Genomic DNA, 20,856 nt, shown 5'->3' with positions numbered 1-20,856 from the left:
GCACCTCCTTGGCATTTTGCAGTGAGAGGGTTTTCAAAATCAGGGCTAAGTATACTTCTGTGTGTACGGCCGCAATGCATTTGCGCGTACTTAATGTGCGCGTACTTCAGTATGTAACTCGGGTAACGGTTTCTCTCTCAATTATGTAAAGCACTCCGATTACCAGTTTACCTTCGGGTCGAATTCACGCTATACAAAAACTCTAAACAATAAATTAATAATGAAAATTAAATAAATAAATAAAACCAGCAATTCCTGTATTCATAATTAAAAGCAAGTTGTGTTCCTTATTCTAAATTTTAACGTGTTTTCACAAGCCTGGGTTGGACCTAACCGTAGCAATGGCGCCCCCAAGCGCTCCCCCCCCCCCCCCCCCACCCCGACCAGGGCCGGTGCCCCCTCCCTTATCCTCCTCAACTGCCTGCCTCCCTGCAACAGCACTCCCCAGGACTGCGAAGACCACCCCTTGGCACAGCTGGAGGCCGCCTGCCCGCACCCGGACCAGTGCCGCCGCTTCCCCCCACATCTCTGCAGCATACAAACCTGGGCGCAACCAATGCTATCCGACCATGATGTCTGCATCAAAAGCGAAATTGGGACCCAATTGGCACCCCGCACAGAACAACCGGGCCTCGATCCACAAGTCCACCCTCGGAAATCGGGCCTCCGTCAAACAACGCCAACATTTAGCGCATGCAACCCCTTCTTTGCAATTATCGACAACCTCCGCAGATGCCAAAGAGCCCCCAAAGTCCAAATTAACCTTTAATAATCTCCTCCGAAATCGCTCCCCCTTAACGGAATCGTGCTATCATCCGTATGGCGCCCAGGATCACACGCCAAGATCGAAATTTATGCCGGGCCTCGTCAACCGGCCCCCGATGCATCCCTGCACCAGTCATGAGGCACCTCCTTGGCATTTTGCAGTGAGAAGGTTTTCAAAATCAGGGCTAAGTATACTTCTGTGTGTACGGCCGCAATGCATTTGCGCGTACTTAATGTCTTATCAGTATGTAACTCGGGTAACAGTTTCGCTCTCAATTATGTAAAGCACTCCGATTACCAGTTTACCTTCTGGTCGAATTCGCGCTATACAAAAACTCTAAACAATAAATTAATAATAAAAATTAAATAAATAAATAAATAAAACCAGCAATTCCTGTATTCGCAAGTAAAAGCAATTTCATTAAGTTAAAGCCATTTGCTATACAATACCATTAGCAAAGCAAATGGCTTTAACTTGATTAAAGGCGAGACCTATTGCATTTTTAATGCTTGTTTGCCTTAGTAGGTACAGGATTTAGAAACCATTCTGTCCTGCCACGCACTCCTAATGCCCTTACTGGCAGGGGAAGGGAAGGTGGCTCTGCAGTAGCATACCATCTGGAGTTTTGTGCCCATCATGTCTCCAGCAAATAGAATATAGGCATGTACTTGCTTTCCATCCTTGAGGTTAACCCTTTAATTGTGTTTCCAAATCACTGCAAACACTCATTCATACCCAGCAGGGAGAAAGCCTCTGTGGAACCTGTGGATGTGTGCTTGGCATTCTGGCCAAAGAAAAGGAAAATAAAGATCAAGGCAATACTTTTCTGAAAGATTGGGTGGAGGTTTGTCAGAGGCCAAGAAAAGCAGTAGTTGGAGAGAGAGAGATCACTGTATGGGGGGGCACATGTACAAAGTTAGATTTTATATTTGGGCAGCAGGCTGCCTGCCTCACAGGCCCGCTCACTTAATTCTAACAAGCACTGAAAGGAAGAAGTAGTGCAGTAAGGAATGGCTGAAAATTCTGAATAATCTCGAATTTGACTGCATGGACAATGCCATTGACAGTGACAAAGGTGTAAAGATTAGTTATAATTTCGTTTCATAACTTCAGGAGTGAGAACTTGTCTCTGCAGAGTACACCTGCTTAGTGTGCAGTAGTGAAGGATGTCATTTTGGAAGAAATCTAGGCAAATCAAGTTCGTGATTTTGTACTTTAGGATGAGTTTAAGGAAATTGCATTGAGGTCAAGTCTGTTTTACAACCCCATTTATATGGATACATTTTTATTTTATGAATATTTAAATATACAGATGATTGACATTGTCACGCCACTGTTTGGAACACTGTGGGTTATAGTAATCTATTTACCTAGAGGTCACATGAAACTTCATTGATCTTTACACTTACATGTGAGATAGATATATGTATATAGTGACGCTAATTTATATCGCAGCTTTAGGGTAGTTTAAATTGATAAAATAAGCTGGCAGAAGGAAGCAAGAAAGGAAGCCGCAAACCTGCACTTGCTTAAACAGAACTTCAGGGATTCGGTTATCCTGACATGCTTTCAACTAGTTACACACTCTGAGGCTAAGGACCAAACGATCATCATCCAGATTGAGTGTCTCTGAAAAGCAATTAGTCTTCTGACCTAGGAGCAATGATGATCTCTTTTAGGCTTAAAGATCTTGTCTCGGATGTTGCTCAGGAGTAGACTTACTGGTGCTAAAGTCTCATTTCTACACAGATGATGTATCTTGTTATTTGTTCATGCCTCCTTCAAGTACTTTCTGCAGCTTGTGACTACAAACTTTCCACTACAAAGGACTTAGTCGCCAGTCCAGGAATTTACTAATGGTCTTGGTCACCAACCTTTGTTATATGCTATATTGACAACCCTCAGTATGCTCTTAAATCATTTTTGTTCTTGGCTGTGTCCCTGAGAAACGTCAAGTTAGTGGAAGGAGTTGCAGCAGGTGCTCTGCACATATGAAGGGTTCTTGTCTTGCTGGCACTGTGTTGCAATGCTTTTGTGCTCCTTACTTTTCCGGGTGTTGGCAGTACCACTGTGGACATAGTATGGAATTTAGAAGATGTTAGCCTCGAGACCAAAACTAAGTGGAGCAGTAATTGAACTGGCCATATAGTACTGGTTTCCAAAATTAGTTTACCATAAGGCACTCTTAACTGACCTTAGGGGGCTGGAGTATTTTATCATGGGAAATTAGTACCCCATGCTCAGAGGAGGAACTAGCTCTGATTCTTCTGAGCTCCATGAAGTAGACACACATCCCTAAACACAAAGACCCTCTTGCATTAGCAACAATAAAGTTGTTCTGGAGATACTTCCAGGTATGTTGTGTTTCAGAAAGGGATGATAGCTTCTTGTCACATCTGTCCTTTCTAATCTGCAGAGTTGAAGGAGCTTTGTAACACTTGTTCTGTTATGTTAATATTATTTGGGCTGTCAACAAATCTTCATCACTGGATCTAAGAAGTATGGCTGGGCGATAGAAGGTGAGCTTAGAAGATAGGTAGCTGGGACCTTTCTCTATCAGGGAGTAGTGTATGAAGCAGCAGATTTTAAAATAATTTTTTTTCAGACCAGTAACCAATGAAGAGAACGCAAGAGGAAAAACTCTGCCGCTCCAGATGGAAGATTACAAACAAAATGAGCAGCGGTATGTTGCACAACTTGGAAATTTCAATAAAAGCATCTCATTTCAAGGTCAGTAAGGCATTGCCATAGTCCAAACAACTAACGACTAATGCTCTTCTCTGAGCCCTAGCTATAGCCTGTTGATAATATCAACTACATGTACTTTGATGCATTCTTGTGAGGTGAACTTGCCTGAGTGTAAAAGGGGCTTTTGTCATTGGAATGTGGCAACAAATTACCCCTCAGAGAAATGCAAAGAGGACAGAAACTTCTTGTTCATTGCTCTCCCTAGCTCTTCAATTGCTCTTGCAAAGGCGTACTGTTAGACCTAGAACACAGCCTTGCCATCGTTCCATTATTCAAGTTAGGGTTTATTGCCCATAAATCAACTTAAAAGCTTAGCCTCTTTCCTTTGACGGTAAGTATTAACTATGGAGGGTATGATGGTATGGTCTACAAGTTCTGAAGAGAAAAGCACATGCTCATTAACTAAAGTATTCCTTTTCCCATTGTGGATTCCCAAGCATTTTGAGCATTTAGAGGCAGCGTAGCTTTTAAAATAACCTTTGTGTAATTTTTGCAGACTTTTTTTTAAATCCAGTGGGTGCCTGACAATCTAACATGGTGGGGTCTAGATTAACATCTATTATGTTCAGTTTATATTAAAGGTTAATGTCTAGGATGCAGTCACAGAGTAATGTAACATTTTAATGGATACGTATTCTCTCAGCTTCCAACTTTCCAGGGTCTGGGTGGATCCCTGTGTTTTACTTAGCAAAATGTGGTTTCTTGAACGACACAGCAATATACAGAGTCTATATTCAAGTCTTCTATAACACTCTGTATTGTTTTTGGTCTATTTTAATTTTCTGGCTTAAATAGCCAACATTAGAGCATCAGTAGAGGAGGATGAAATCAGCAGTCCTTCAGCCATGGCAATCTTGTTTACACCATTATTCCAATTAATCATTTTTGCTACATTTCACTTTGGTTGTTCATAAGATTATGGCATGTAGGAGGTCTCCTGGTTCTCAAAGATATCACCCTCCCCCACACCTCTTAATGCAGGTGGCATCAGCTTTGTTGATACCGGAAAAAACTCACGTTTATTACTGTCTTGAAAGTAGACTGGAACTTAAAACAGCCATTGTGAATCCTTCAAAATAAACCAGCTCTAGGTTAGAATGATCTCCACAACTTCTGCTATATTTTCGAAACAAACATTCTTGACCCAACTACTGAAATAGCGGCCAAAGTTTTCCCACTTCACAACCTGTGTGTTGGTGGTAAGGTGGTGGATGTCTACAAAGTTTCTATAACTTAATCCTACAATAATTAAAATATTGTTGACATGTACAGATTGTCCTCTCAAGTTTCAATTTATTATGTTTTTGGCTCTCTTATGAGGGCCACATAAAATAAAAACACAATTATGCAACATTACTTACAATAAAATCACAAAAAGACGGATGAGAAGGTAATACATCATATTCTCTGGTCAAACAATCATCTAATATTTCTCTATGTATCATTTAATAAATATCTAAAAACCCTTTAAAAAAGTTAAAAATTTTAAAACAGAACATTTCATTTGGCGGACAATAAAGTGCATGGAAAAAGGTATTTACATTTAAAATTCCTAATTGTAAACAAATAGGTTTTAACCATTTATAGCGCAATGAGCGTAAAGCAGGACAAATAAACAAGACGTGATTACGATCCTGTACAGTATTATAACAAAGATTACATATTGGAGATACACCATACCATTTAGCTAGGAGGAGATTTAGTGGGAGCAAATCTTGTCTTAAAAGGTACCATAGCCTACGGACTCTATGGGGGATATTCCATGTAAGGTATTGTTGTGCCAGCTTTGGTATGTATGTATTTAGAAGTAATTGCCTTTCTGTTTTTCCTTGTTGGGCAATCATATCCAATTTATAGCTGAGTTCCCAAGAAGCATTTTTTAGTTTAGACTTTAGTTCAGAGGGAGTAAGTAAAAACAAAGTGCTTACATCCAACTCTAACAGAGTTACTGCTTTTCTAAAGTTTTTTACTAACAGGGAAAACTCGTTAAAATTGCCCAGAAGCTCATTTTTAATGGCTTCCCGTAAGGAATCCGTTTTACCTCTAGCTAAGCAAGCTACCCACCTTACGAGGGCAATCAACCCCTGTACCCAACAACTTCGGAGTCCGAATTCCAGTCTACATGAGGATATAGTACAAGCTGTGTTGAGAGAAGAAATTGTTCTTAATATTGTCCTCTAATGTCCTTTGGGGATCACTCCTAAATTTCTGGCTAGGCTTGCACATCAGACTGTCTCCAGATATTCAGATGACTTCCTTGTCAAATACCTTTATTTCCACCTGAAGAAAGACTGGAAAGTCTTGCCCTTCATGGAGGCTTGTCTTGGAATGTGACCACTGTATTGCAAGCCTTTAATTATCCTTGGCTTGTGCATCGCAATAGCATCTGCTTAAATAGTGCTGGATAAAAAGCTTGATCGTCTGTAACTAATGCAAATTGTGGATGCAGCGCTGCTTTTTGGTGTACCAAAAAAATCCTTCCTTCCCATTGTATTTTTCCCCTGGCTGCCCATGAAGAAAAGAAAACAGCTTAAGCATTAACTGTCCTAAGGCTCTATATGAGAGGGGTCCTAACCTAATGGTGGTTGTGTTCAGCTGTTACGCCTCCAAGAGATCATTGCACTTGACCAGGTTGACGTGAAGGATGTCCTTTGCATGACATTTGCATGTTGTAGTCAGGTTTGTCGTGAGAAAAGGGCCCAGAAAGACCTTCATTAATTATAAGTGGGTCGATATTTTGCTATGAATGTTAGGTTGCAAGATGTACCTCACGCTAACTCACAATACGCACCATAGGCGTATGCTAACAGGCTTTCGTCTTCTTATGTTTAATTGTAAAATTGCATTCCCTAGAAAAGCAGGGTGGGTACCATTAATCAAAAATGCCCCTGTGATAATCGGTTGGAGCAATCAACCCAACACATTGCACTTTTTTTCAGGTTTTATTTAAGTCCAAGAAAATTGTATCTTAAACCCTTTTTTACATGAAAGGATTATCCACTATTGTGATGCTTTTAAGCTCTTGTATAATTAAAGTAATCTTGCAGTTTGATAAAGTATCGCTATGTTCCGTTCCAAAGTGGTCCGAATTAGAGATTCACTGACCGATTTGGGGGAATGTGTTGAATTAGCCTAAGTGTCTGAGGCTGTAACCCTGTTATATAAAGTTAGTCCCTAACACAGTTTTAAGATGGGTGTTTTCTCAGAGGTTTAACAATGTTATTGTTTTGGTATCACTTTGAGTTTTATTCTTTGAAGACATACTATATAATGGATGTTTTTATAGAATTTCATCATGTATTGTTGGGATAGGGTTTGTATTATGTGAACCGAATACAGTTTTGAATCGAGTTGTATGTGGTAGTCTGACCATGGAAATATCTCTGGGTGTTCTCTTTTGCAGCTGCCAAGCATTATGGCCCACTTCCTCTATACCCAGACTTGACTCAATCCGCAGCAAGCTTGTCTCTTGTGGATAGTTTTATGTTTTTCGGATGTTTAATCTGATTGCTATTAAGCACTATTAATATCCTGCGCAACTATTAACCCACAGCAGAACTTTCTTGATTCTTATTTTGCAATCTTTGCTCAGGATTTTGTCCACTCTAATCGTCTGGCTTAAACCCCTGGAAGATATCCGTGAGCTGTCAGTCACTGATCTGCGCTCTGAATGGTTGTGGTGGCTGGTGAATATGTGAGACTCATAGGGGCACAAGTGCACCCTCAGGCCTTTTGGCAGTTAGATGCTAAACTTTAATAGTCTCTCTTTAAAGACCATGAAAGGTCTTGTAATTGTACCCACATTCCTTTGCAGGCTCAGTTATTTCATCACAATGAGAATGTGCTATCTTCCGCCTAGTTATTGAGTGATCCTGTTGATGTAAGAGCATTAATAAACCTGGTCAAAAAGTTGAATGCAAAAATAACGAAAAGTAAACGGGGCATAAATTAATGCACAAAATAAATGTGTAATGAGTGGATAAAGGGACGTCGCAGCACCCTTGCCTCTTATAGACTAAAATAAATTTAAACCAAAAAAACGTTGGCTCCAATGTATTCCTTAACTATGCATCATGCAGCTGCAGATTCATACCGCGCTGAAGGACGTACACCTCAATGCAAATCCCTTGAATTCGCCAGTTTTTCTGACGTGCCTTGTCCTTCAAGGAGCACATAAGGCAGAAGCTCGAGGCATCTTATCCGGTTGAGCGTCCAGATTCATCTTTATCCCAACAAATTCTGTTGTACTTTATGGTGTTGCACACACATGGTGGCGATGTTCAGCTGGCAGGCCTCCCGGACATCACACATTCAATGTCTGTGTTTTATTATATTGTAAAAAAAAAAAAAAAAAAGATGGTTTGGGCTTGAGAAAAGCACGTTAATATTTAAACGTTTTTTTTTGTTTAAACTCAAACAAATACAGATCTTTCCTCTGTCTAGCACAGGGAGTTTTTGAAGGCATGCACTTCTCAGCACGAGTCTGACAAGGGAAAACTGTTGCTTCATGTTATAGTAAAACAGTATATTTTCTGCGCCTTGTGCACCGATGAAATATTTTTCTCTTTTTGCAGGTGATATACGAGTTGCCCACTAGAAGCCAGTGGTGTTTTGATGTGCAGTGGTGTCCTCGCAACCCATCCGTTTTCTCGGCTGCTTCTTTTGATGGCTGGATCAATGTTTATTCTATCATGGGTGGAAGCCTCGAAGCTCAACAGAAGAACCACACTGCAAAGGTATTTGTTAGTGAAGCAGCATGAAATCTAATATTGGCGCTCCTTGCCCAAATCTGGAACTACAATAATTGGCTTTATTCATTCGGAATTTACTCTGTGGGATCTATACTTGTATTTTAGAGCAGCTGCTATAGTAATTATGTAAAAGCCACTGTTAGCTTGATATGGTGTAGGTGCCCTTTTGGACAAGGTTTGCACGCAGGAAACCTTTTTACTAATTTCGAGAGCTCCTGCACCTTTTTAGGTCTCGCGTGAGTCAGCGCATGCGCTACTCTAAGGAGACTTTTAGTAAGTGGGCTTTAAAAAGCTCACCACACGCTTTTTGTGTGGCCTAGAGCGTGCAGTTACGCGCACAGTTACGAGCACAGGTGCCATCTGGCTCTCCTGTCTCGTCATGGCTCATCAAGCGCATCGCTGGCGGGCACCCTTACAGCCCGCGATCACTTTCACGGCCGCACGGCCAATGCTTGTTTTTTCATTTCTTGCACGGAGGCTTGACTCGCCTCACAAACACTGCGTCACAGGCTTGTGTAATTCAACAGCAGACTGGTCGGGCTGCAGACCAAAAGTGATTGCATGCTTGTTTCCGGTCGGACGTTTGATTTCAGTAACGCAGCTTTTATTTTATTCCCAGCCCGCCCTGAAATTAGCTCACCGCTTACATTACATAAATATGTTCCAAACCAGACGTGGCACAAAGGAAGGTCCCGCCCACCGCGCCACAAAGGTGGAAAATGTCTGTGATGTTCATTATTTAAAGCAGTCCTAATTGTGGTCGCAAAAAGCTTTTGAAGATTTGTATTCTTTGCCTTCCGATCCTCGATGAGTCTTTTGGTCAGACCAGATGTCTGCTCCGTTCCTGTCTGGTGTGCCAACCCCCGACGACTGGCCTGGAATCACCTTCGATGGCCAGGGAGTTTATTTGAAGAAATTGAAGAACGAAAGCCCGGCTGAACGGAACAGGTAGCACTGCTGTGGAATTTTACCCGTACTGTTCAACAGCCTTGGAGTACTCCGCCGTCATTTTAAGGAGGGCTGCATTACTTTTTCGTCACTTCTCGGCTTGATTTGCGGTACTATTCCCCAACAGCAACAGCAGCATCACTCAGCGCCACCACAGCATCACTCAGCGCCACCACAGCATCACTCAGCGCCACCACAGAATCACTCAGCGTCACTATAGCATCACCACAGCATCACTCAGCGCCACCACAGCATCACTCAGCGCCACCACAGCATCACTCAGGGCCACCACAGCATCACTCAGGGCCACCACAGCATCACTCAGGGCCACCACAGCATCACTCAGGGCCACCACAGCATCACTCAGGGCCACCACAGCATCACTCAGGGCCACCACAGCATCACTCAGGGCCACCACAGCATCACTCAGGGCCACCACAGCATCACTCAGGGCCACCACAGCATCACTCAGGGCCACCACAGCATCACTCAGCGCCACCACAGCATCACTCAGCGTCACCACAGCATCACTCAGCGCCACCACAGCATCACTCAGCGCCACCACAGCATCACTCAGCGCCACCACAGCATCACTCAGGGCCACCACAGCATCACTCAGCGCCACCACAGCATCACTCAGGGCCACAACAATATCACTCAGCGCCACCACAGCATCACTCAGGGCCACAACAATATCACTCAGCGCCACCACAGCATCACTCAGCGCCACCACAGCATCACTCAGCGCCACCACAGCATCACTCAGCGCCACCACAGCATCACTCAGCGCCACCACAGCATCACTCAGCGCTACCACAGCATCACTCAGCACCACATCAGTATCACTCAGCATCACCTTTGCACTAGTACACCACCACATCATCATCACTCAGCAAGACCTGATTATCATTCAGCATCACCTCAGCATTGTCTCCGCACCAGTCACCACCACCACCGCTACCACCTCAGCATCACTGAGCACCACCTCAACCTGCTCTCGGAATCTGGCATCAGTTGATTCTCCCCTAGCATCTGGCCACTGCTGGTGTTATAATACAGGTACTAGGTCCCAACCTTCACCCTCCGATTGTTTATGCCCCCTCAAAAAAAAGCTTTAACAAACAACCATTGGAATAGGCAGAAACAAGTTGCCAGCATTGCAAGAACAAAAGAAAACTGAGGAATTTGTTTATTGTAAATACTTTTTTTAATATGGTTGTTCAGTTGTACATAATACCTTCTTGGTCATATATAAGGTAACAAAAATGCTTCTGACACTTTTTTATTAAAACTTTTCAGCATGCTGCACAGCAGCCACACTTCTCTACAGCACAGCTTCAAGACATTGGCAAAGTCAATAGCTCTGGCTAAACAATTATAAGGCCCCAAAGGCGAGACCTATTGGCTGTGCCAATGCTTGTTGTTTCTAGTAATGGTATCCATAGTAAATTATTTTTTCTGGCTCAAAATAGCTTAGTTATACTGGCCAAAAAGCTATGTAATTAATATAAGGAAACCGGCTTTTGTAGGCTTTTGTTTAAGGAAACAGGCTTTTTGCAGGGTTACCCCCACTTATTGCCCACATTTTGACTAATAGGTACTGGTGTAACAGTTCCTAGATGCCGTGAGCCCTGCTAAACAGGATTCAGTACATGTGCTCTGACCCTTAAAATGGTGCATGATTATTTGTTTTGTCCCCAATTGACATACCATTACTTACTTGTAAGTGCCTAGTTTATGGTACCAGGAGTGCCCAGGGCTAGTGAGGTTGTACCCTCAGGGACTGCAGCACTTATTGTGCCACCGTGAGTGTGGCAAGGTAAAACATGGCTCTCAGTCTGCCACTACAGACTGGAAGGGCAGGTTAAACTGCTAACTTGACTTTGCCATTTAAAGTAATGGAAAATTCCAAAACTCCCTTTTTAATATATGTAGGTCACTCCTAATGTCGGCTTAACGAGCAGTGAGGCAGGGTGCTGTATAGTAAAAAGTGGGACATGTACTTCTTCATGATCCAGAAGTATGAACCCTAACTTGTTTTTACAGTGGAAAGGCTAGTAGCCCCATTGGCAAGTACAACGTTACAGGCTGATTCCTCTGCCCTGCTAACTTCTGAATGGAACAACTAAAGTTGGTACTGTAAGGTATCAAAAGAATCAGTGCATTAAATCAAATTTAGTGTTTGAATCGAATTAAATGTCACTGGTGTGGAAAGTGCAACTTTAGAAGTTCACGCTTTAGCTGCCTAACGTTTCCACTGCCTGTTTACTGTTGTACTCGGGGTCTGTCATGCGGAGAGCTTTTTTGCCCTCCTGGGGATATGTGGGAACGACTCCCAGTAAAGCTAACAATAGAGGCCTGCCACTGAAGAATGTGTTAGCTCCTCCAAGCAGGGAGCCCGACAAGTATTAGTCCAAAAGGCGAGCTTCAAAGGTGAAGCCGCCTTTGAAGGGAAAATAAGGAACACTTGGGAGAGGCTGCTCTATTCTTTAGGTAGACATGCTGACACTGGGGACAGGGAAGGTAAAGCCAGTTGTCAAACTGGTTTTCTAGGGGCGTGTAGCTCCCTTGGCAGCTACACCTCTAGGTTGGGCTAGGGAGCACCACACGCCGGGAGAGGGGTCGTGCCATATTGGAAGTGAGCAGAATGGTGCGTCCTTGGATACCCAGATGCCACACTTTGCAGGAAGTGGTCATCAGGTGGAAGGAAACCTGGTAGCCCATTGGCTACCAACTGCATCCTGCCTTGAGGGCATTTTCTGAGCAGAAGTAGGGTACCCCGGCACCCCATACTCAGATCTAGACTGGACTGGAAGAAGGGCCAAAGAAAGCCTGGCTTGCTACACAGTGGAACCAGCAAAGAGAGGCTGCACCGGTGTGGACTGTATCTGCTGAACCTGGTGACTAGCAAAGAAGATGGACTGTGCCTGCTGTGTCCTGCTCGAGGAGAAGCTGTCTCCAGAGCCAAGCCCATGTCAAGAGACTCCAAGGCTCAGTGAGCTGGCCTCCTGCTTACAGCAAAGGGACAGAACAGTTGAGAAGCCTGCTGGGGCAAATGTTTAGCAAATCCGTAGGACCAGGACCTGATGCACAAAGTTGCACCTGAGTTTGCTGAGTCTGAATACCGTCAAGGTCCAATTGGTACCCCCAGAGTACAAGTTATCGAACCAAGAAGGATTGGCCTGTGACTGCGATACTGGGCGAGCAGTAGTCCAGTGGTGACAGGACCCTGTGACCAGGACCCCCTCACCCCCTTCCTGGACTGCGGAGTAGTAGCAGCAAGACCCCCGTGGACCGCATTGCACCCACTGCATCCTTTGAGCATCTTCAGCATCCTTCATCACTTGAATCAGAATCTCTTCCATAGGAAAGCCCTGCAGTAGATAAAAGTGCCTGGAACTGACTGAGGACTGCTTCACCTACTTAGGTAACTGTCTCTGAGTACCTTACTGGTTCCACTGACCTACTCCCCAATGGAGTTGGTTTCCTAAAGTGACTCTAAGTGACCGCATTTCAACAAGCCAAACTTTTTAGTGAACAAGTTTTTAAGTGATAAATTATTTGAATTTGCCAGCACTTGTTCCCGGTTAAGTGAAATAATCTGATTTATTATACCTTGTTAATTCTATCTCTGGAACCCTCTGGTATATCTTTTTTGTTGTGTTGTCTAAAAATGCATTAAAATACAGTCTTGTTTTTACAAATTGGCGTCTGATTTCTTTGGTGTCTTGTCCATTTCTTCTTCAATTGTTTTGGTGCTGTTTAAATGCTTTACACTTGCTCCTTTGTGTAAGCCTTGCTGCTCAGAGCCACAGCTACCCAGGGTTGAGCTGAATCTTTGACAAATTAAACCTAAGGGTCCTGAAGGGGGCTGGTAAGTGTATTACATGTTGAGTTTGCAACCACACCATATAATACACCCCATTGTCTCACAATGATTGTGCTACAAAGTCAAATAAATTGCCAGTGATGAATTAAGTGAGAATATAAAGTGGTGTGAGCAGGTTTATATTGAGGTCTTGCAAAAGGCTCTTACTATACATTTAATTTACAACATGGGTTTTGATGCACAAAGACCAATTTGGACACCAGGTTGTGCAATTTGGATTACTTTTTTGCGAATTGGTATGCAGTTTGCGATGCGACTTATATAGTAATAGGTCACATCACATGTAGCACGTTCGCTAGCGTTTCGCAAAACAACATGCCTAGTGAATATCAATTAGGAAGGCAATAATTTGCACCCTGTTTAAATGGCTGCCCGTGCAGGGATGTGGTCTGCAAGGGACAGCAGACCTGCTATCCTTGCATTTGCTTTCCCAAACAGGAAACATTTTGTTTTTTAAAAGAGCAGCACATTTACATTAAAGTGACAGGTGCTACTATACAAAAAAGATTCTCATTTGGGCACACATTGAAAAGGCGGTGCAGGCATTGGTCTTCTGGACCACGCTCTCAGACCTGAGATTGCTCAACCCAATTCCAAAAGAGAAAGCTGTTCCACTGGGAGCAGCTACAGCAATTGCAACAGTAAGAATATGTTCTGAGGTTCTGTTCTGCAGGGCTCATTGGCAGTGTGTGCAGCAGAGTAGTAAACATTGACAAAGTCATAGATAAAGATTGAATGGTTCTTTGCAGGAAAGTAACTTATTAATTGAAACAATTTTGTTGATCTTTTTCTCCTGACTTCAGATAGCCTCATCTTTTAATACAATGGACCCTTTTGGGAAAAGCCAGCCTCTCCCGCAGTTGCAGCTGCCACACCAAGTGACCCAGACCACCTCAATCCCGCCACTAAAGAAACCACCCAGATGGATTTGTAGACCAGTGGGGGTCTCGTTTGCGGTAAGTGTTCTCTGAAGTTTGTCAAACAAATGTGCTTTCTGTTTTCTTGTATGCTATAAAGAATAGACGCAAAAAGAACAAATGATGGACAGAATTCTGAATAATGCATTCACTCACCCTCAGTCACAAAGATCTGGGTTTAATACATCGTTCTTTAGCTCACCACGCCGCCCCAGTTTGAACCTATCTCTAGGAAAGTGCCCCTTTTTGCATGGTTACCCCCACTTTTTGCCTGACATCTGATGCAACCTGCCTTGATTTTCCTGGGGCGCTGCCAATCAGATTCCCAGGGCCTGTGTTTTTTCCCAAGACCGTACCTTTGTATCCACAATTGGCACATCCCTGACCACAGGTAAGCTCCTGTGTGCCATGCCTGCAATACACTGCCTGAGGCCTAGGTAAGTCACCTCTCAAGCAGGGTGAACTAGCCCTAAGGTGAGGGTACAGAGGCATGAGCCCTGTTCCCCTACAATGTCTATGTCCATTCTTAGACATTCTAAGTGTAGTAAAGCCATAAAGTGTACATGGTCTGAGGGTTGGTCATTACGAACTCCACAGCTCCATAATGGCTTTACTGAAAACTGGGAAGTTTGGTAGCAAACATCTCAGCACATTAAACCCACACTGATGCCTGTGTGGGATTCAATGTAAAATGCACTCAGAGGGCATCTTAGAGATGCCCCCTGAAAGTCGACCAGCCCTGGGGTGGTTCCTGAATGGCTGCCTGCCAGTTGCCACCACCAGACAGGTTTCTGGACCCCTCCGCTCTCTCGGTCCAGAAACAAAGCCCATCCTGGGCAGAGGTGTCATTCCTCCTCCCCCTGATGGGCTGGGTCCACGAAAGGGGAAGCTTCAAAGGCCTGCCGTCTTTGGAAGCTGTCCCTGCTGTCTTTGGAAGCTGTCCCACCATCTTTGGAAGCTGTCCCTGCCGTCTTTGGAAGCTGTCCCTGCCTTTTGCTGCCTCCAGCAACTGGCTTCCACCGGTTCTGACCCCCACTTTGGGCAGGAGAATCCACAGGAAAACCAAGCTAGGAAGATAGGTGTGCACACCTTGCCAACCCCACCCCTCAGGTGGGGGAGGGGAGGTGAAGCAAGCATCTCAATCCCCTCCATCTCGAAGATGAGGGGACTCAGCCAGTTAGGGACAGGCTCATGCCCCCTCCCACTGGAGGGTGGCATAATAGGGGATGTACCCATCCCAAGGAAGGGACCAATTGGTCCCGACCTACACACCTCTTTAACGCCCCTAAATTTAGTATTTAGGGGCGACCCTGAATCTTGCCTCCTCAGATTCGAGGAAGAAAGAAGATGGACTGAAGAGCCGTCCGTGCTTACCCAGGAAGGACAAGAGGACTCCAACTGCCTTGGCCCCAGCCCTACTGGCCTGTCCCGTATACGACCTGCCTACAGCAAGAACCACGGTGAGTCCAGCAGCCAGTAACCCCCCAGAGCCTGGAGGTTCTGCCCTGCAACCTTCCAACAGACTCTGTATACCATGGGCACTGGATTTGCTCAAACAAAAACTCACCTCCAGAGTCCGGATTCTGGTAACTACGCGATTCAGCCGCACCTGCACCTAATGCCCAGGGCCCCAGTTCGAGTGGCCCAACACCCCTAGGAGGTTTCCCCAGGGATCCTGACCTGGGATCTGGTGATCCTCGACCTCACTCAAGCGGAGCCTGCAGCCTCAACCTGAAGGGTCCCCCCGACCGCGACCGGAGCTGGTAAGAAAACCTGATGCAAGAAGACACCCCTGCACCTGACACCCCACGCCTTGGGTGGCCCACCGACAGTGTCCAGGCATCCCCCCAGATCCCAGCTTACCTCTTCAGCTGGTAGTCGCCTTCAGGAAGCCTCCCTTCCTGAGCCTGCAGCATCTTTGCGAAACCGAAGGTCTCCATTGGAAAGCACAGGGTCCCCGACGTCTGCTTTGCACCCTGCACCCGGCCGCTGGTGCTGGTCTTTGGCCCCTGCAGTGCTGACCTTAACTCTAGGAGCTTTGCTCTCACATCCGAGTGGCCTGCTCGTAAGCAGTCCCTGACCGAAGGCCCCCTTAGCCCCATTTTCCAACATTGTGCCCCTGCACTCTGCACCCGACCGCCCCAGTGCCGCTGGTGGTGCAACTCGAGTGCACATCTTGAGCTTGGGGAACCTTGGTCCTAGCCCGTAGATTATATTTTCTTAGGGTGTTGGTTTATTTTTTTGTTAAAACGTGTTATACACGGTATTATTCAATGTTGTGCTGTGCGTTTAGTTTTGTGGATTTTATGGTTGTTTTTGAATATTCACATTAACATAGAGTTAAATGCGATGAAAGTATACAAGAACACTGATGGTTTGTTTCTAACACCACAGCTACCCCTGATGAAGGGCACATTGCCCAAAATGCATTGGATGAACACTTGGATGGGTACCTAGGACAAAAGTGGATTCTAACGTGCTGTTATAAAAGGCCTGGATGGGCATTTATGCCGCATTTTAAGTTTGGAATCACATTACCTCCATTGTGAACATGAAGATTATGGTTGAATAAATATTAATAAAAATAGATTACTTTGGACTACGACGGTTTATTTGGAATAACGCTGTTGGGCTGCTACAGCATTTGTCTTTGGAGCTGTGCAGCTTGAAACTGAGCACGACGGCGCAGTTGTTTAATTTTGGAGATTCCATGTTCATGTTTTTGGACACAGCATGATCAAGCCTGCCCGCCAGGAACCACGCCTTTCAGTATGTCATAAAAGTGTCGAACTTAGAAAAAACGCGAGTGCACTCAATTACTTGCCTTTGAAGTAGGTTAACATGCCAGGTCGATATAGCAGTTTAACCTGCACACACAGGCTGTTAGGCATGAGACATGTTTAAAGGGCTACTTAAGTGGGTGGTATAATCAGTGCTGCAGGCCCACTAGTAGCATTTAATTTCAGGCCCTAGGCACATGTAGTGCGCTTGACTAGGGTTTTGTGGGTAAATTAAATATAGCAATTGTGGATAAGCCAATCTTACCATGTTTTAAGAAAAGAACACATGCTCTTCACCGTTGGTTAGCAGTGTTAGCATGCCCGATTCCTAAAGTCAAAAACGCAGTCAGCAAAACAGGAGGTCAGAAGGCAAAAAGTCAGGGGAAACCACGGCAAGGATGCGAAGTCTAACACTGTGAATAAATAATTTCCAGCCTTCTTGAGCTACCCCCTTTCCATAAATAAAGTTTTATGTGCAGGTTTATCAGTGTAGGTGCACTGTTCAGAATGCTTGCTTCTCAACTATTTATTACAGAGGCATTTGGATGTTGCAGTGCTACCCTCACTTTCTACTGATGAATATTTATGTTTAGAGTCTTATACTTTTTTGCCTCTTCTACAAATTAAACACAATAATGGCAGGGCTACTTCTTGACTATCTAAAACGTTGTGGCCACCTTGGTGCATTTTTCTATCAAAAGAGATTGAGTTGACATTCTGTTGATAAGACCTGAGTAATGATTAGCCTATGGTTGTATTGTCAGAAGTCATTGTGGCACCGAGTTCATGAGTCTTTCCCAGTTAGTTGAACCAGCAGAGAGAGTTTGTGGCAGTGGGAGGGGTCTTGTCAATGAGGGTGAATGTGGTTTTTGAAGATGGTTGTATTCAAGTTGACTCAGCATACTCCCCTTCATTATTGCTTTCTTCATGCCCGTGATACATTTACAGCTCGATTAAGGCACTAGCTATGCAATTCCAAAATCTCCACACTTTTTTGTGCGAGCTTAATAATCTTACTTTGCAGTTAGTCTCTTCTTGATGACTGTGCCCTAAATTCATTCTGTTGCTCTTGGTACTAAACCTAAGCAGTCTCTCTCCCATGCCTTGATTTCGGCTATTCAAATTTGAGCAAATTTGAGCTAAGGAAGATCGTTTTTAGAGTTGCTTCAGAAAGTGGTTTTTAAAATGAACTTGGTGTTTGAGAGTTTTTCTCCATCCTCTACCCTCCACAAATACTTCATTGCCTACCTCTAGTTATGTACCTCTTCTCTTTTTAGCCCACATTTCAATATATTTTTTTTGAGAATTATAACATCTGCATTTAAACTTAAACATGCAATGTGTTTTCTAGCGAAGCGACAAGGGAGGAAGCAACTTTTGAGTGTCTGGTGGGTATTTGATGAGGCAGAAGCATGTGAAGGAGAGAATTGAAAAACATGTGCACTCTCAAGGAGTTCCTAACCAAAAAGCGAAAAATTATGTTCCTAAAAGTGAGCAGTGGAACAGTAAAAGTCAGCCAATCAAATAGATGGTAAAGTGGCTATACTTCAGGAAAGAGGCAAACAAAAAGAGAAGAAGGCAGGTAATTAAATAAGAAGCATGCGAATGTTAGTCACAATACAGCCAAACAGTGGTAAACAATGGGTGGCCCAAGCCTTCTGTAAGTGCACAATAGGTCTTTGCTCCAAGACAGCTTATGCTGTCTGATAGACGCTACACAAAATGTCACTACATAAGCAAAGCCCCTAAATGCCACCCTGTGAATATCTGCAATGGATGCTTTCTAAAGTGCCCTAGGAGGCTGCCATGCCTGGGGCAAACAGACCCTAAATTTGGCCAAGTAGTCCCATAGCAGTCTGGTTGGTCACCAGAAAATTGGGACCTTGAGCTAGTAAAAGGGAGAGAAGGAGAAGAAGAAGGATTTGCAGCCCTGGTCAGTAACATACATCTTAACAAACCAGCAATCATCCAGCCAAAAAGTCCACAGAACTGTGAAAATAAATCTGAACATCTCGCACTTTAACTTTTTATTACATTTTCTTCTCAGCCTTCCCCGAGAAAGTAGGGGAAAGGGTTTGAAATACCACTTCTTAGGCATGGTTGAGTGCATAATCGGCCTTGAGGAGTACATTTTAACCCCAGTAGAGCATCATCTGAACAACAACAACAAAAAATATATGGAGGCTAGCATAGAGGCAATCCCAACTCACTGTGTATCGTGCCACTAAAATAACTCCCAGGAAGGAAAGTCAATTTTAAACACCCCCTTCTCCCCCTCTAGCTCAAATAGACGATCTGAAAACTGGTCCCTGCGAGGACCAGGTCTAAAATAAGACATAACAATGAAAAGCCCTTCAGCAATCTGGCAGCCAGAAAATCAGTCTATGGAAGGTCTCCTCCCAGAAGGTGTGGAAAGCGAACCATGGTCATGTGGAGGTAAACATTATTTGTGTTCACATACTGCGTGAAAGACCCACAGAAACCTGAAAGAAAACATAGGCAGAGCCCCAGTTAGAAAGCCACATCTTCTAAGTTCTTATACCACAAGATTCAGGAGACAGTAAGTTTTAGAACTGGGGCTCTCTAGTTGGCAGAGGTAGGTACCATTGTCCAAATAGTGACCCTCGCTTCTAGTCAGGGTAAGGGGGTACACTCGCCAAATATCCCCTGCTCACCCCCTTGGTAGCTTGGCACGAGCAGACAGGCTTATCTCAGAGGCAGTATGTAAAGCATTTGTGAACACATACAGTAATACAGTGACAACTCTATAGAGGGACACCACACAGGTTGTATATAAAAGTAAGTATTCTTTATATAGACTTAACACAAGACCCAAACCTCATAAATCCACAATATAATACTCCAAAATATGACTGTCAAATAGTAGAAATGGTTCAGTTCAATGTAGATGATAAATGCAACACTTTACTCTCAATGTTCCTTAGATGCGTAACGCAAAACAAGCAAAAGGGCCGCAGGGAAGGTGAGGCGTCGATTCCTTACACGCAAGTACGAGGATGCGTTGGTTCCTTGCTTCGAGATAGGTGATGTGTCGTTTCCCTACTGCAGCGCAGGGACGGTGATGCGTCGGTTTCTTACCGAATAGGAGGTGATGTCGGTTCTTCACCGCGTGGGGAGGTGATGCATCGGTTTCTTACTGCGTCCCGGTTACGATGCAACAAGATGGCGCCTCAATGCGATGTCGATCCGGTGCGATGCGACAAGATGGCGTCTTGTTTACGGTGCGACATCGTAGGCGGAATGCGTGCACGCCCGACGGCGACTCGGTGAACTTCTGAGTTGCGACAGGCCCTGCGACACGCTTCTCCGGCGATGCGATGGCGACCTCTGTGGCGGCGACACGCTTCTCCGGTGATGCGAGGCGCTTCGGCAATGCGATGGCGACGGCAGCGGCACGCGATCTCGGCGATGCGACAACTGCTGCGGCGGCGACACGCTTCTTCTTCATTGAGTCGCGCTTCCAGCTCCCAGCGACAGTCTCTCAGAAAGCCCAAACAACAGCAGGCACTTCAATTCCCAGCAAGGGAATTCAGGAGGGGAGCTGGGGGTGAAGTCTTGTATCCCTGAGACTTCAGGCAGGAGGCAAGCTCAATCTTCAAGCCCTTGGACATCTTCTTCAAGATGATGTAAAAGCACACTCAGTCCTTTCCTCCTTTCCTTGGCAACCACTGCAGGCCAACCCCAACAACACACAGCATAGGGGTAGTCTCCTCCTTCAGCTTCCTTGGTTCTTCTCCTTGGCAAAGGTGCATCTTGATTCCCAGAAGTGATCTAAAATTCTGGGGTCTGGGCCCCAATATTTATACCAGTAAATCCTTTGACCTCTGAAGGCAGAGGGTGACTGTACCTAGCAAGAACCAGTTCTGTGCAGCTTCCCGGCAGGAGGTAGAGACAGTATTGTTTGAGAGCAGACCTGGCCCAGGTAGCTGAAAGGAAATCTCCTTCCCCTACTCTCTATTTTATGAGGGCTCAGGGGAGTGAAAGGAAATCTCCGCCCCCTACGCTCTATTCTGCCATGGTCCTATTCACCCCAGCC

At 44.6% G+C, this 20,856-nt stretch overlaps 1 protein-coding gene across 2 annotated transcripts in view; it reads left to right on the top strand.

Annotated features, from left to right (window-relative positions):
• SEC31B (SEC31 homolog B, COPII component) overlaps window positions 1-20,856 on the top strand; it is a 1,155,786-nt gene that overhangs the window by 328,340 nt on the left and 806,590 nt on the right. For both annotated transcript variants that reach the window (XM_085603885.1, XM_085603887.1), the window contains exons 9-10: window positions 8,089-8,250; window positions 13,906-14,058. In XM_085603885.1, coding sequence (XP_085460011.1) covers window positions 8,089-8,250; window positions 13,906-14,058 — 315 coding nt within the window. The remainder of the gene's footprint in view (window positions 1-8,088; window positions 8,251-13,905; window positions 14,059-20,856) is intronic.

This window comes from Triturus cristatus, chromosome 1_2 (genome assembly GCF_964204655.1).
Source record: "Triturus cristatus chromosome 1_2, aTriCri1.1, whole genome shotgun sequence".
NCBI lineage: Eukaryota > Metazoa > Chordata > Amphibia > Caudata > Salamandridae > Triturus > Triturus cristatus.
The sequence above is the reverse complement of the archived record's forward strand: the minus strand, read 5'-3'. Positions and strand labels throughout refer to the sequence as shown.